At 46.3% G+C, this 15,791-nt stretch overlaps 1 protein-coding gene across 2 annotated transcripts in view; it reads left to right on the top strand.

Moving 5' to 3' along the window:
• LOC144792790 (von Willebrand factor A domain-containing protein 5A-like) overlaps positions 1-15,791 on the top strand; it is a 305,281-nt gene that overhangs the window by 197,171 nt on the left and 92,319 nt on the right. For both annotated transcript variants that reach the window (XM_078667987.1, XM_078667986.1), the window contains one exon: positions 14,701-14,760. In XM_078667987.1, coding sequence (XP_078524113.1) covers positions 14,701-14,760 — 60 coding nt within the window. The remainder of the gene's footprint in view (positions 1-14,700; positions 14,761-15,791) is intronic.

Genomic DNA, 15,791 nt, shown 5'->3' with positions numbered 1-15,791 from the left:
AACTTATAGTAATTATGTGCATTCATTCCATAGAAAGAAGATCAAACCTGTTTTTTTTTTTTTATTCGTCCGTCCTGAGGAAGGTGTTATTATACTACAAACAGCACCGAAACGCGTCGACAAAGGACTGTTTTATATGTAATTTTATTTTAATAATTGAATGTTTGGTTTATGGATTATATTGTGATCTGAGCATAAATCTTGTTTAATAACAGGAGGACCAGTGACTCTGATTGAGTAAACCGTAAATCGGGATTGTTAGAATAGTGTGTATATATGTACCAGAGCACAGGATCCTGATCACAAAGTAACATGAAATGCTATATAAAATTGTGGTTTTAAATACAATGAAATGTTTTAACCAAAATAAAATTTGAGAATTGGATATTGAACACTTGTGTTGTGTAACATTGAAAGGATTGTGCTATAATGTGATTTCGCAACTGATTATGTTCTATGGTGTAGGCCCTTTGGTCACCAACTAAAAGTATAATAGCACAGAAAGGAAATTTTTGTTTTGTATTTGGCAGTTCTGCACTCATGTATGAAATGCCCTCGGCACCAGGATGCACTCCGGATCTCTTCTGCTCTGAAGACTCTCTCCAGGCTGCTCTTTCTCTGTCTCTGTGCCTCACTCTTGACCCCGACCACCCACAATGCCCACTGCAATCGGCTTAGGCGGAGACTGCGCCCTGCTCAGCAAGTCTCCTTTGGTGTATGATGTTGGTAGCCTGGGCGGGGGGGGCACTTGCAACACACCCTCCACCCTGCCCTAGGCCTATTATTTCTTCCGTCCCAGGATGTCACCCAGTGCCAGCAAACCTCTTGAGATGTGGGGGTCGGAGCAGGGGGTTATGTCTGGGTGTCGACCGCCAAACCCAGGTACCGTTCCTAGCACCTCCGGTCACTGCACTGGCCACACATGAGGTCCCTCTTCGCCTCGGCAGACGTTTCTGTGTTGGCCTCAGTAGGGCGTTGTCAGCAGTGCGGTGCCTGTTTATGATTCACCCTAAGCCCCGAGAGGCTCTCCAGGTCTCTGCTGCACCGAGGCCTCTCCCCAGGCTACTCTATCTTCGCCTCCGGACCCTGCCCCTTGTCCCGATCCCCCTCCATGCTCACTGCAGGCGGCATAGACAGAGACTGTGCTCCGTTCAGCGCTTGTATGCTGTTTAGGGGTTTTTCACCTCCCTTGCATCTGTTCAACGCCCAGAATTGATGGATCTTACGAGGTGTGGAGGCCAGGATGCCGAGAACACCCCTAGATGACGGTCACCCCTCTCAAGTGTCGTATATCACGTTTCGGTCTCAGGCTTTCACCTGTCCATTTAGGCCTCTTCATCTTCGCTCTAATGGCTCTCTCCAAAACCTCCTCAGGCGAGTGAGAATTTCTCCTTTACCCCCTCGGGGCAGTTGTAATGCGTTAATGATAGTTTATTTTGCGAGTCACCAATTACGATATTGATGTTTGCTGGATCGGGATTTCTGTTAGGCCGAGATGGAGCTCAGAGCTCACACACCCTCCATGATTGAAATCTTGGCCACGCCCCCTGTAGTGGGGAACATTTTGGTAAACTTACAGGACACAAGTTCCCGATAAGGATAGCAGTCCCCCCATAGGGATGACAATGCGACTGCCTGCAAGGCATTCGCACTGCGTCTTCTTTGCATTGCGGCTGGTGCTGCTGGCTGCAGTACTCGCAGCAATCCAAAATATTCTCCTTGTTCCTATCCCTGCCCTACGTGGCAGGCACATGGTGCAGGGATATGTAGTGCCCCCCAGCACCCACATCAGATGACCAGGTGTCAAGGCCCCAAAGTCCCTTTCCGCCTGCCTGTTCATGGCAGGTTAACTGCCCTGAACAGATGGGCAGAAAGCGACATCGTAATCCCTATGGGGGTACATGGTAGGCACCACCACCGTTGTAGGGAATACGGCCCCCTCCGCTGCACCGGCAGGCTCAAGGAGCCCTTCGGATGCGTGGTGTCGGTCTATCTATGATGAGTCCGATGGCGGTGGGACCGTGTTCCGGCATTCTGCGGGAGGCTATTCTCTGCCTAGAGCTACGCAGGGAAGACAGGCCTGAGGCGAACTGTGGTAAGGTCTGTCCGTCGTGGGGTGCTGGTGTCATTTGGGAATTGTTTTGATCAGGTTGAGCCCACACACCCCTACCCTAATAAAACTGAAGTGACTTTTTCAATACTCTATTATAGGGGCTCTGTGATGGAGACTACAGAAGGGTCCAGAGGGACAAGTGGGGGACTCGCCTTCCACCCTATGGAGAAGATTAAGACAACGCAGAATAGACACTCTCTATCAATCAGGAAAGAGTGCAGATATACTCTTCACACTATGGGGGCCCTATAACACCTCTTCAGTGGCTAGAAGCTTTGCCCCCTTTCCAACCTGGGATTGATATAAATATCACGACAAAGGGTTGCAGTAAATCACCAGAACCTTTTGAGAAGGGCCCAGGTGGGTAGGCAGAGAAAATAACATCTACTTTTACTACGAGTGATAAGAGCCCCAGGAATAGGGGCAGAGGAAAAAAGGCAGCTCAATCTAAGGTGAAGGCCACCCCCTCCTTGAAATCCTTTTACAAGGTCCTTGCATCCCCGTGGTTGTTGGAGTTCCTAGCTCTTCCAGAATGGAGTCCTCGGCAGGTTCAATCCAGAGTTCTGATACAGTGATCTCTACTGACTCTTCCTTGCTGGTGGCTCAGACTGTAAGGCTATCTAATTAAATGGGCCCACAAGTTGTAACCCCAATCCCTATCTCTACATCAAATCGGTTTCAGGCGCTGGGGGCATTACATGCACGCGAAGATGATCTCCACGATGGACAGGAGGAACTCTCACAACCATTTCAATCAACTCCTGTCGCTAGTCATCCCCCTCAGGCGAGCTCAGAATCACTGGTGGACATCCTTTTGGCCTTCAAGGAGGAAATGAAGAGCAGGTTTCGATCTCTGAGCAGAATCAGGTGGCAATACAGGCTTCTTGTGCTGTTTTAGCCCAGAAACTTGAGGAAGTTTCTGTGAGAAACGAGGACTGGGAGCAGGAAATCCCTATAATTAAACAAGCTATGGACAAGACGTCTGCAGAGGTGAGCCGGTTAACTTGTCAAAACAGGGAGATGAAAGAGGATCTGGAACGTCTTGAAAATCACACACGGAGGAACAATCTTAGACTCGTCAATATCCCTGATAACGTGGATCGCTCGGATATTAAGGCCTTTTTAATTTCACTGCTACAGGATACAGCCTTAAAAAATTGGTCAGATAGCGACCTTGTTTCTGAAATCCAGCGGGTACATCAAGATCCATTTAAGAGGAACCCCGGGCGAAAGAAGCCAAGGAGAATTGTAATCAACTTCCTTACTTACACTACTAAGAAGGCTATTCTGTCCTCCGCTTTGAAAGAAGGTTCTTTCTCAGCAGGCTCCTATTCTTTTTTGATAAGGTCAGATGTCTGCAATGCTACCGCTCTAAGGCAGTGGGAGCTGGGGAAAAGGATGGAGGAATTGAATAAACTTGGTGCTATTGCCCAGTTAAAATGTTCTGCCTCAATGTGGAATAACCATATGTATATCCATCTCTCCATGGAGGAAGCTGATATGCTGATTGAGGAAATAAGGAAGGGAGCCAGCAAATAGAGGGGCGGGGTATGAGGTGGGTATGAGGTGGGAGATGAGAAGGTTGGCCCTATATAGCTTGCTTATTTTTTTGTTGTTGCCGAAATTGAAGGCCTCTAGGCTTTATACCTATATTGGTTGGGGGAGGTTCCCTAGGGGAGGTATGGGAGGGCACAGAGGTTGCTTAGTAAACACTGCTAAAACTGAGGTTATGTGTGGGAACATCACAGATTGGGAGGGGAGAGTGAGTTCCAATTTTAGATATTTGGGCATTACAGTAGTGAGTGATCTAGATGAAATTCCGCAGCTTAATTTGTTATGGGTCACTAAAGAAATTGACTGCCTATTAAGTAGATGGAAAACTCTCCCGTTGACAATTTTTGGACGTGTTAATTTAATAAAAATGGACATTCTTCCTAAATTAACCTAACTTTTTAATGCTCTCCCTCTTGGGTTTCCAAAACAAGGTATTGACAAAATTCAGGGGAAGGTTTTGAGCTTTATTTGGGCTCATAAAGGAGCTAGGTTGTCTTGGAAAAAACTCAGACTCAAGCTGAATAAAGGGGGATTGGCCTTACCCGATTTTAACTGGTACTGGGTCGCTTTCCATCTAAAAATATTAGAATGCTCCTGGTAAAGGCAGATGGTTCCACTTGGGGGAAACTTTTGGGGGCGATGGAAAGGCATTGGAGTGGGGAGGTCTTCCTGTATAAGTTTGGTGCTCCCAGGTATTTTAAGAAAGTTTGATTAAAAGTATTAAGATCTGCCTTAAATACATGGTATAACGTCAGGAGGAGGTGGGGCATTGGTTAATATTCAGATTTAGCCCCAGTTTGGGACTCTCCCAGAACCCCAGAATGTTTGAAGGGCGCCTTAAGTCTTCCACTTAGGAAAGTGGGGGTTACAACTTGTTCAGATCTGTTGTTATCAGACGGAGTGCATCTTTGGGAAGTACTAAAGGCTAAAACTGGTAATGAGCTGTCCAGAATTAAGTTTATCCAACTATCCTCTTGATTTGTGGCATCTAAAAAGGAGATCGGCGTGACTGTGAGTTGGAGTATTCTCTTCAAGACATTAGACCTAAGAACAAGGAGGTCGCAAGGTGGTATGAAAGACTTCTGGTGGTAGAGGAAAAGATGCTACCGCCCCCCTATTCGATGTGAAGTGGAACTCTTCTTGTGGGAGATATTAAGACGGTATGGAAGAATTCTTTTTTAAGACTCTACTCAACTGTCAAACCAGGTAACCACTTCCTCACTATTAATCGTCTTTATTAAAACCCACACAAAATATCCAAGTTTGCCCCTCAACCTCCCCCTAAGTGTGTAAGGTGTGGTTGTGTAGGAGTGAACGGTGTTTATTTTTTTGTCTAATACTCGTGCCTGAGTGACTTTTGGGGCAGAATAGAACTTGCACTAAAAGGTATCTTTGGTCGGGACATCAAATCGAACGCAATACTTATCCTCCTAGGAGAAGATGGAGTACTAACTACGTGTTGAGGTGGTCCCGCAGAAGGTTGCTCTTTTATTTGATTTTTATCACCAGAAGAGAAATCTGTTTGAAATGGAGGGACCCTTTGCCTCCGAGAGTGGTAGATTGGGTCAGGGCTGCTTCTAGGATCTGTCGGTTGGATCAGGAAACATCAATGAGCCCCACTTCAACTCCATACACTGACTTCTTAATCTGGTGCAACTCCTTGGGTGTTGGTTATCTGTCCCAATGATTACACCGAGTCACTGGCAAAGGTGGTGGTCCAGTTTGGAAATGGACCCCGGCGAATGCCGTGACCGCTGGGCGGATAGTTAGATGGTGTGGTTTATTACACAAGAGAGGTTATTGTGCAGATCTCACCCTGAGCTCATGCATTTGGTGTTCTCAAATGTAATTATGAAAAAATAGAAGGCAAGGTGAAATAAAACAATTGTCTCCGATTTAAAAGTGTCCTGGATTTAACAGATAGCCACACTAACAATTTCAACATCAGGCTAATATGAGGGCATCCTTGTGTATTCATCACCAAATAGGTCACAATCCTCTAGATAAGTTAGAGACGATGGAGAAGATTTTAAGGAGCAGGGAAAAAAATAGCACTGGCATAGTCTAATCTAGTTTGAATCAAAACATAAATGGAATATGAAAATTAGCTGCATTGTAAGCAGGATCTTTTTTTAAATCCGAAGCTAAATAAAGTGGATTTGGGCGACTCTGGTTAGATGGGGATCTAAGGACAAAGTGCCATCCATATAGACCACTAGATTACAAACTGTTTTGGGTGGGGAAGGTCGATGATTTAGAGCCACCAAGAAAGTTCCCATCGGGAGGGAGAAAAAGGGCCTGTTAGAAACTTGGTCCTTGCAGTGTAAGCCACATAAAACTGGTTGATGTCCATCTGCGCACTGTACGCAAGACAGAGGCCAAAGGGGATGATCTTGTTAAGTAGTCTGTTGTCTTTCCAAATAAGAGAGAGCAAAAATCAACTTGGCATCTGTTGTGTCGTAGTAAAGAGTTCCAGTAGACTTTGTAGGTTACGGACAGTGGTCGAAGTGGGGGAAAAAAGTAGGGGAACTGTGGGTGGAGAATCAGGGGGTGGGAATAACCAAAGATTGGATCAGTGGGCAGAGTCAGGGGTGTGGCTAGAAATAGCAAAACATACCATTTTTAGTACGTTTAGCATTTCACTGACCTGTTACAGCTTAAATGTTATTTAATTAAAACAATGGATGAACATGTTTATTTGGGATTTAATTCAGGAAACAGCAAACACTCATGGGGAATACAGGTTTATGTAAAGCGTGTGAAATATAAGCAGGAATAATATGTTACCTTAATGCTTTTACTCTCATTGTTCAGAAATCCATGAGTTTTTTTTGTCTCAAACACTGAGGACATGAATACAGGGCTCCTCCTGTACACATGGGTTAAGCAGGGCTCAGAAGAGAAAGGGACTCTTCAGGAGAATCTAGACTCACGGAAACCCACAAAGGCCCCTTCATTTTCATGTCAGCCAGCTAGCTGCTCAATCATAATATAGCAAAAAAACAACTGGTCGACAGAATGCAGAACAATGTCATACATTCACCCCAGTACAGCGATCTTGGCCTAAATCCATCGATTTTTTGCTCACCATGCCATTCCAGTTTGGACCCATCCATATGCAAATCAGTCTTGATCCTGCGCCCAATGGGAACAGTCCAGCCCGAACTGCCAGGTCACATGTATTCAAGTGTCCTTTCATTCGGGAAGTGAACACAAAGCAGTACCCACTGAACCATGCACATAAAATATTGCTCTTTGATATGCATGGTACACGTTCTTTCCAGCAGGCATATTACCCCTCTGCGCTACCTTAGGTGAGGAAAACAGCCATTAGACAAAACATGCTCCCATCTCTCTCCAGCAGATCATTATTTGTTATCTTGGCACTTGTATTGTTGACCAAAACCTGCTGAATATACAAAGAACTTTGCAGTGTTTTTAAAACTCCTGCACTTGTACAAAACTGCCCTGGAAAACGCCTGATGCCTGGAACGGCCAGTCCGGCATAGTTACCTTTTTCAATGCAATACTACAGATATGTATATTAGATATAAACGTCATGGATCACTGTGTTTCCAGTTTAGGGTGCACAGGTACCCCGTTCAGTGTAGTCAGTTTGTTAAAATAAACTAGTATGTGTGCCTCCCTGCGCCACAGCATCCTCTTCACAGAGGATTTTACACTCCTTGTTCTGGAATCCACTGCTAATCAAGGGCCGATATTGCATTGTCAACAATCTGCTCTGCTCTGTTGTGTCACCAGTTAATTCACAGTTGTCTGATGGCCCTTTCAGTGATGCTTTGCAGGCCCCTTGATAGAAGGGAAGGGGGAGGAGGTCGTGGGCACTGCAGAGTAGGGTGGCCAACTGGCATGTGCGCATATTTAGGATGGTGAGTATAAAAAATTAGGAGAAGGGGTCAAAATTCACAACAAAAATTCAGGACAGGAGGTCAAAAGTGAGGACAAAAATTCAGGGCAACAGGTATGCTTTGCAGACACATCAGTGGATGTCATGCAATAGTATATAAATAAATAGGAAAGGAACATAAGTACAAGTCACTTCTCCTGCCCTGTCACTTTCTCCTGCCCGGTCACTTCTCCTACCCCATCACCGCTCCTTCCCTGTCATTTCCCCTGCTCCGTCACTGCTCCTTCCCCGTCACTGCTCCTGCCCTGTCACTGCTCCTGCCCGTTCACTACTCCTGCCCATTATCTGCTCCTGCCCCTTATCTGGTCCTGCCAATTCACTGCTCCGGCTCATGCCTAATCACTTCTCCTGCCCTGTCACTTTCTCCTGCCCGGTCACTTCTCCTACCCCATCACCGCTCCTTCCCTGTCATTTCCCCTGCTCCGTCACTGCTCCTTCCCGTTCACTGCTCCTTCCCGTTCACTGCTCCTGCCCTGTCACTGCTCCTGCCCGTTCACTACTCCTGCCCATTATCTGCTCCTGCCCCTTATCTGCTCCTGCCAATTCAGCGCTCCGGCTCATGCCTAGTCACTTCTCCTGCCCCATCACTTCTCCTGCCCAGTCACTTCTCCTGCCCCGTCACTTCTCCTGCCCCATCACGTCTCCTGCCCCGTCACGTCTCCTGCTCCATCACGTCTCCGGCACCGTCACTTCTCCTTCCTCATCACTTTTCCTGCCCCGTCACTGCTCCGGCCCTTTCACTGCTCCTGTCCAGTCAGTACTCCAGCCATACACGATCAACACTCCTGCCTCATTAATTCCCCTGCCCCCTCAATTCCCCTGCCCCCTCCCTTTGCCTACCCTGTTCACTTGGCCTGCCCTGTTCACTTGGCCTGCCCTGTTCACTTGGCCTGCCCTGTTCACTTTGCCTGCCCTGTTCACTTTGCCTGCCCTGTTCACTACTCCTGCCCATTATCTGCTCCTGCCCGTTATCTGCTCCTGCCAATTCACTGCTCCTGCTCATGCCTAATCATTTCTCCAGCCCGTCACTTCTCCTGCCCTGTCACTTCTCCTGCCCTGTCACGTCTCCTGCCCAATCACTTCTCCTGCCCCATCACATCTCCTGCCCCATCACATCTCCTGCCCCATCACTTTTCCTGCCCCGTCACTGCTCCTGCCCAGTCAGTACTCCTGCTCATGCACGATCAATGCTCCTGCCCCCTCAATTGCCCTGCCCCCTCCCTTCGCCTGCCCTGTTCACTTCACCTGCCCTGTTCACTTCGCTTGCCCTGTTCACTTCGCCTGCCCTGTTCACCGCTCCTGCCCTGTTCACTACTCCTGCCCTGTTCACCGCTCCTGCCCTGTTCACCGCTCCTGCCCTGTTCACCACTCCTTCCCGGTCACCGCTCCTTCCCGGTCACCGCTCCTGCCCGGTCACTGCTCCTGCTAATGCTTAATCACTGCTTCTTCCCCGTCACCTCTACTGCCCCGTCGCATCTCCTGCCCCATCACCACTCCTGCCCTGTCGCTTTTACTGCCCCGTCACTGCTCCTGCCCTTTCACTGCTCCTGTCCAGTCAGTACTCCTGCTCATGCACGATCAATGCTCCTGCCTCGTCAATTCCCCTGCCCCCTCAATTCCCCTGCCCCCTCCCTTCTCCTGCCCCCTCCCTTCTCCTGCCCCCTCCCTTCTCCTGCCCCCACCCTTCTCCTGTCCCCTCCCTTCTCCTGCCCCCTCCCTTCTCCTGCCCCCTCCCTTCTCCTGGCCCGTCACTTTGCCTGCCCTGTTCACTTTACCTGCCCTGTTCACTTTACCTGCCCTGTTCACTTTGCCTGCCCTGTTCACTTTGCCTGCCCTGTTCACTTTGCCTGCCCTGTTCACTTTGCCTGCCCTGTTCACTTTGCCTGCCCTGTTCACTTCGCCTGCCCGTTCACTACTCCTACCCGTTATCTGCTCCTGCCCGTTATATGCTCCTGCCAATTCACTGCTCCTGCTCATGCCTAATCACTTCTACTGCCAGTCACTTCCCCTGCCCCGTCACGTCTCCTGCCCCGTCACATCTCCTGCTTCATCACATCTCCTGGCCTGTCACTTCTCCTGCCCCATCACTTTTCGTGCCCCGTCACTGCTCCTGCCCTTTCACTGCTCCTGTCCAGTCAGTACTCCTGCTCATGCACGATCAACGCTCCTGCCTCGTCAATTCCCCTGCCCTCTCAATTCCCCTGCCCCCTCCCTTCTACTGACCCTTCCCTTCTCTTGTCCCCTCATTTCTTCTGGCCCGTCACTTCTCCTGCCCTGTGCACTTCTCCTGCCCTGTTCACTTTGCCCTGTTCACTTCGCCTGCCCTGTTCACTTCGCCTGCCCTGTTCACTTCGCCTGCCCTGTTCACTTTGCCTGCCCAGTTCACCGCTCCTGCCCTGTTCACTACTCCTGCCCATTATCTGCTCCTGCCCGGTCACTGCTCCTGCTCATGCCTAATCACTGCTTCTGCCCCGTCACCTCTCCTGACCCGTCACCTCTCCCGCCCCGTCGCCTCTCCTGCCCCGTCGCCTCTCCTGCCCCGTCGCCTCTCCTGCCCCGTCGCCTCTCCTGCCCCGTCGCCTCTCCTGCCCCGTCGCCTCTCCTGCCCCGTTGCCTCGCCTGCCCTGTTGCCTTTCCTGCCCTGTTGCCTTTCCTGCCCTGATGCCTCTCCTGCCCTGTCGCCTCTCCTGCCCTGTCGCCTCTCCTGCCCTGTCGCCTCTCCTGCCCTGTCGCCTGCCCAGTTCACTCTGTGTACAAGATGGGCAAATTCCCCACAGTACTCTGTTTGGGGAAAGCTCCTCTGTAATCACTAACTCTGATCTCACTGGCACATGATATGCTAAAGGCAGAGAGGGTGGGTGCATTGTCATTCCAAAGGGGATAATCGGCCTCATTCGGAATGAACAATGGCCTACCCACAGTCTGTGAGAGCTCAGGGAGGGGCTGCTGCAGCCTCTGGAGTTCAACAGAGAAGTGCAAGCAGCCCCTGGAAGCTGAAGGAAAAAGTTATCATTTGCCGTCCCGGGACGATTTTTTGAAAAAAAGAAGTAGGGGAACGGACGGAAATAATTTTTTTAAGTAGGGGCACGCCGTGCCCTTCCGATCCCGCCCACTTCTACCACTGGTTACAGATGACAAGTTTATTGATCTTAGATGTTTTCCAGTAAAGATGTAATCACCCCCACCAGGAGCGACCTCTCTGCTGCTCAGCCCAGGATCCAACTGACAGTCCCACTCACAGCACACCACACATTCCAATGACATCACCATTCACACTAACATTCTACTCTCCCTGGCTGAACAGCAGAGGAAGAGAAACAGGGAAGATGTAAGGTGGAAACCTTAGATATAACAGTATAATTCACATGATAGACGGAATATTGACCCAAACTCAAGCAAAAGTGATGCAAGTGGCAGCAAGTAAAATTGAACAGAATCTGAGATAGGGCAAAATCCTGAAGGACACTGTAGGTGAGAGGTTTTTAATCTGAATAGAATAAGGATCTATTTGTTTTTTTTGGAAAGATGGACCCAATCCATTGAAGAAAACGACTCCTTAATCCGGCTTCTTTAGGTGTAGGAAAGAGGATGCGGTCATGAGTGGTATCAGACGCTGCAGAAAAGTTTTATAATAATATCCACATTACCTGAATAAACAAGCTTTCTTAAATCATGGATTGTTGTGCAAATTTATATTGTATCACTGATGTGCATCTACCCCAGGCATTGAATAAAGAGTTCTATTCTGTAAACTGTTGTAGCTGAAGTAGGATATTTTGTATCTACAAGCTTGCCCAGCTAGCAAAGTAAGGAAATTAGGTGGAAATTGCTTGGGTCACCAGGATCTAATGTATGTTATCTAAGCATTGCTTGTTCACTGTTGAAAGATATTTATAAGCCTTAACTTGTTGCATGTATGTCAATAGTTTTTTATTCTCTGGACAAATTAGGGGGCGGACAACCCTGTCATTGAAGAATTCTGTTCCAGCTGTATGGTTTGGCTTTTTGTGCCTTCCTACCAGGGGCTGGGCTCCATTCAGCCACAAATATAAAAGCCTTAAAAAATAAAGTACAAAACTTAGTGTCCAGCCACGTAGGCTCCAAACCAAGACCCAGCAGTCCTAAACCTTAGTCAATGTTTCTGCAGGAAGGGAAGGTGCACCCTTACCCAAACACGTCCAAGTAAAGTACATAAGGCCTGATGTACTGAAAGACTAATCACTAAAATAGGTTGTAGCTTTCACCCCTACTTTTGTGACCAGCCTTTAATTTTGTGGTATGACCTACGCACTAAAAAGCCATTTTGCAAAATCTCATATCTCGGGAGGGGACAGGTTGTAAATTTACCTACCTAACAAATATTAACTATGCAGGTTGCTAGTTGCGACAGCCTGTTATTGATTCAAACACGGGGATGGTGGCCTGCAAGGAACAGCAGACCGCCACCCCTACGTTTACAAATGGGCAACTTAAATACATTTAAAAAACAGCCCCTGTTCCTTAAGGGAAGCAGTGCTGCTTTAAAAAATAAGTTTCCCATTTCAGACCACAGCTTACTCTTTATGAGGCTGACAACTCTATTCCTGAAGGGCAATGGGTTCCTAGAGAATTAATGCCCTCCTGAGGTGTTGAGTAGTGTTCAGTGGTTTATGACTGGATTCTTAGTCGCAAACCATTGATACATCGCTAACCAATTTACAAAGAGGAAGGAACATAACTTTTTCAACCCTTCCTAATTGATATTGGGTTTAGACTGTAGAACCCATTTTAAGAGTCGGAAATACTTTTCGACTTACAAAATAGGTTTTTAAATTCAAAATAGTCCTCTTGCAGTTGCAAACACTGAATATGCGAGGTGCAGGATTTGCGACCACAAAAGGTCTTTGTACATTGAGCTGAAAGACTTCACATTGGTTTGCGGAGATCAGGTCTCTTGTGCTTTTCCAACATTCCCAATGTGTCTTACATGGACATCTATAACAGCGGTGTCTCTTTTTGGTTACTTTATGGCCTAGAAGGGTCACAGGAAAAATTGGCTGCTTCTGTGGCCTGACGCCACATTTCAGAAGCCACGATGTGCCTTCTGCCACCTGAACCAACAGCATAACTGCTATCATACACGTTGATTACAAACCTCTGCCAAACACACATCTCCTGTGCACAGCCTCATCAGCCCCTTTCATATCTCTCTCATCACACATATAACACTCACACAACACACTGTGTTTTTATCACCGTAGCTTGCATCATCTATTCCCAGCATCATCTGTTTATCCCTCAATCTTTTTAAGGCAAATGACATCAGACAACACAACATATTTTCAACTTGTATAAAAGGCAACATCTTTTGCCTAAGGTGCTCCTTATTTGTTGCCATCATTCACTTATCCTGGAATGGGCAGGCCATGCTTCCCCAGGCACTCTCTTGAAACACAGCAGAAGACCTTCATGCAGGAATTCAATTCTTTCTAACCTACACCACTGATTCTTCCAAGAGGAGCTGGTGCACTTGCTGCCATAGCAGGACCATCAACAGCTGCAAGTAACTAACTTTACATATTCACCCGTATGCTCCAACCAAGCATGTTCACCCATGCATCCATATGGAACTGTTCATCATAGTTCAAGCTGCTTTATATGCAGTGCCAAGATCTTCTGGTCTGGAAAACACTCTGCACAGCTCCAAGACTCAGTTCAAGGTAACGTCCTAAGTCAACATAATAAAAGCTACCTCCACTAAAAGCAAAGCTCTCGTCAAAGCTATAAAGCACTGTATTAATTCCATATCAAGCTACCCAACAGAACATCTCGTAGACTTCAATAGCATGATCAACAACCTCTTCAAGGTGTAGATTGACAAAATCAGTAGTCATTCTTACTTTAACGCCCTGTTATGCACCAAAGTGGTCACACTTCACACTGGCCAGAAACGAACTACTTCAGTTCTCTGTAGGTCACTTCATCAATGAGGACATTGACCTCCGATAACAATGGCTGCATGTCTCCTAATCTACTTTAAACTTTACGCGGATTTTGACATTATCAACCACCAAGTCCTGCTTAACACTTCCCAGACTGCTTTTAATTACATGATCTTGCAATGTTTTGCATCCTACCTTACTAATGTGTACATATTGCAGAATTGCCATAAAAGTCCCATTCCTTGCCTACAGGGGTGCAAGAAATGTCCTACGTATCATAAACCTAGACTATCCACTGCCACCCTTAGAGATTGTACCGTACAGGGCTTCACAAATCAAGTGACTGATAAAGTAAGACTGGATCACTCCAACTGTCTCTACATTCAAGATTTGTTGCATACCATTCAAGATTTTCAACTGTTACATGCCATTCGACCTTCCAGACAACCTCAGGATTGCCAGTGGTCAAAGCAATACAGGCAATAATGACTTGAGCAGAAAAGGGTGGTTCAGAACAAAAAGCTTCGGAAATGCATCCAGTATCTGGAATACTATTCTCCTACAAAGATCTGTCAACTTCCTACTCTCCTCCACTCCCAGAAAGATTTGGACAACATATCTAAAAGGCACATCATGTGCACACATAAGTAGTCGACTACTGCATCCTCACTTGTATGTAGGAAAAATGTCTCGGCCCCTTCACACACCTAACCTAATGCACAATCTCTTTACCGCTGTGTTTGCATTCTCTAACTTCCCTTATATACAGTAATTTCCAATTGTTTCACCATATTTGTCACTAAAGCTTCTTGTATGTAATTACTGGTTTAGAAATCGTTTTTTCAAGAATGAGAATGTCATTCAGGTTAATGTGATTCCTAATGTTTCTGGTGTTCTCGAAATAAAGATTCAGAATTCCAGAGTTCAGCATGGCAGCACCAAAATGTTCAGTTTTGCCCTGTTGTTAAAGCATCTATTCCTAGACTAGGATATTCAAAGTCATTGTTGACTATAGTGGTAGATGTTGTTAACTCAACAACTATCTGGAGAGGCAAGATTACAATGATATAGAAAAAGGTAGGTGGGGATCATGAGAACATGGGAGGGGATCATGAGAACATTTAAACTATAAAGACCTTCTATCCATCTGAATTTATATCTACTTGTGTCATGTTTTTTTAAAGCTCCGATGATGAGGATGAAAGGGGGAGGAATGCCGTGCAAGAAGTCTGCGAAGAAGTCAGGTAAGAACAGAGTTCCGCTCAAATTCATACCCACATTCCTCCTAGAAAGAAGCTTGTTCTGTTGGAGTTAGGTATAAATAATTTGTTGTCCTAAACATCAACAAAACCCAGGTGTGTTACAATATACATTTACTATACAGTTAGCAGTATATTATAGCAGCGCACAAGACTAAACAAATGCCATTTTGTTCAAAAGTAAAAACCTTAGATTTATGTAGTCCCAATGTGACTTTCATATCATTTTAGCAGATCTGGAAAATGATTCCTAAATTGCATGTTTTTAAATTGTAGTGTGTCCTTACAATCAATGTAACTCACAAATTTGCTCAGATTGTTTGCCACTTACCATTATATGAGCTAAACATCTATAACCTAATTTTGATTTCACAGAAGTACATTTGTCTGTGAAATACTACTTAGCCTCATAACACCTGGCTGCCAATATCAGACAGCTTGTAATATATTCTGTGGCAGTGCATTTAAAGGGACCATGAAGACTTGTTTGATGCATTGGTAAAAGCATCTTAACTCATGACTGTGTATGAGATAGCCAGGCAAAAGTCAGAACTTAAAATGTATGTGGTCTATCTTTCGCTAAATATATTCTCATTGGGATACTGCTAGATACGAACGAAAGGAGTACAGCTTACTGGTTTGAATGCTAACGCAGGTTCCCAATCCTTCATTTTTCGGAGGTTAAAAAAGGAGTATCTGTGAATTGAGCAAGAATTATAGTATCTGACTGACTACACACACTTCGGTTTATGGGATGCACTATATAAATAGCTATTATTATCACTATAGCTATTTGTAGTAGTAGTCATCTACAGTCCCTTGGTTTAGAGTAATTACCAATAACAGGCACACTCCTAGTCTCAGTCATTCCTCAGTTACTATGATGCAGTCCGCCAAGGGCGCTTTATGAGCCAGATTAGCTCACATTTGTCCCCCCTAGGGCAAGGTGCTGAGGGTTAGTCACCTGCATCCCTTGTGGGCACAGTTTGCCAGTCAAATGCTCCCCTTGGAGGGTG

The sequence above is a fragment of the Lissotriton helveticus genome, chromosome 11 (genome assembly GCF_964261635.1).
Source record: "Lissotriton helveticus chromosome 11, aLisHel1.1, whole genome shotgun sequence".
Classification (NCBI taxonomy): Eukaryota; Metazoa; Chordata; class Amphibia; order Caudata; family Salamandridae; genus Lissotriton; species Lissotriton helveticus.
Note: the sequence above shows the minus strand (reverse complement) of the source record. Positions and strands in the feature narration are given on the sequence as shown.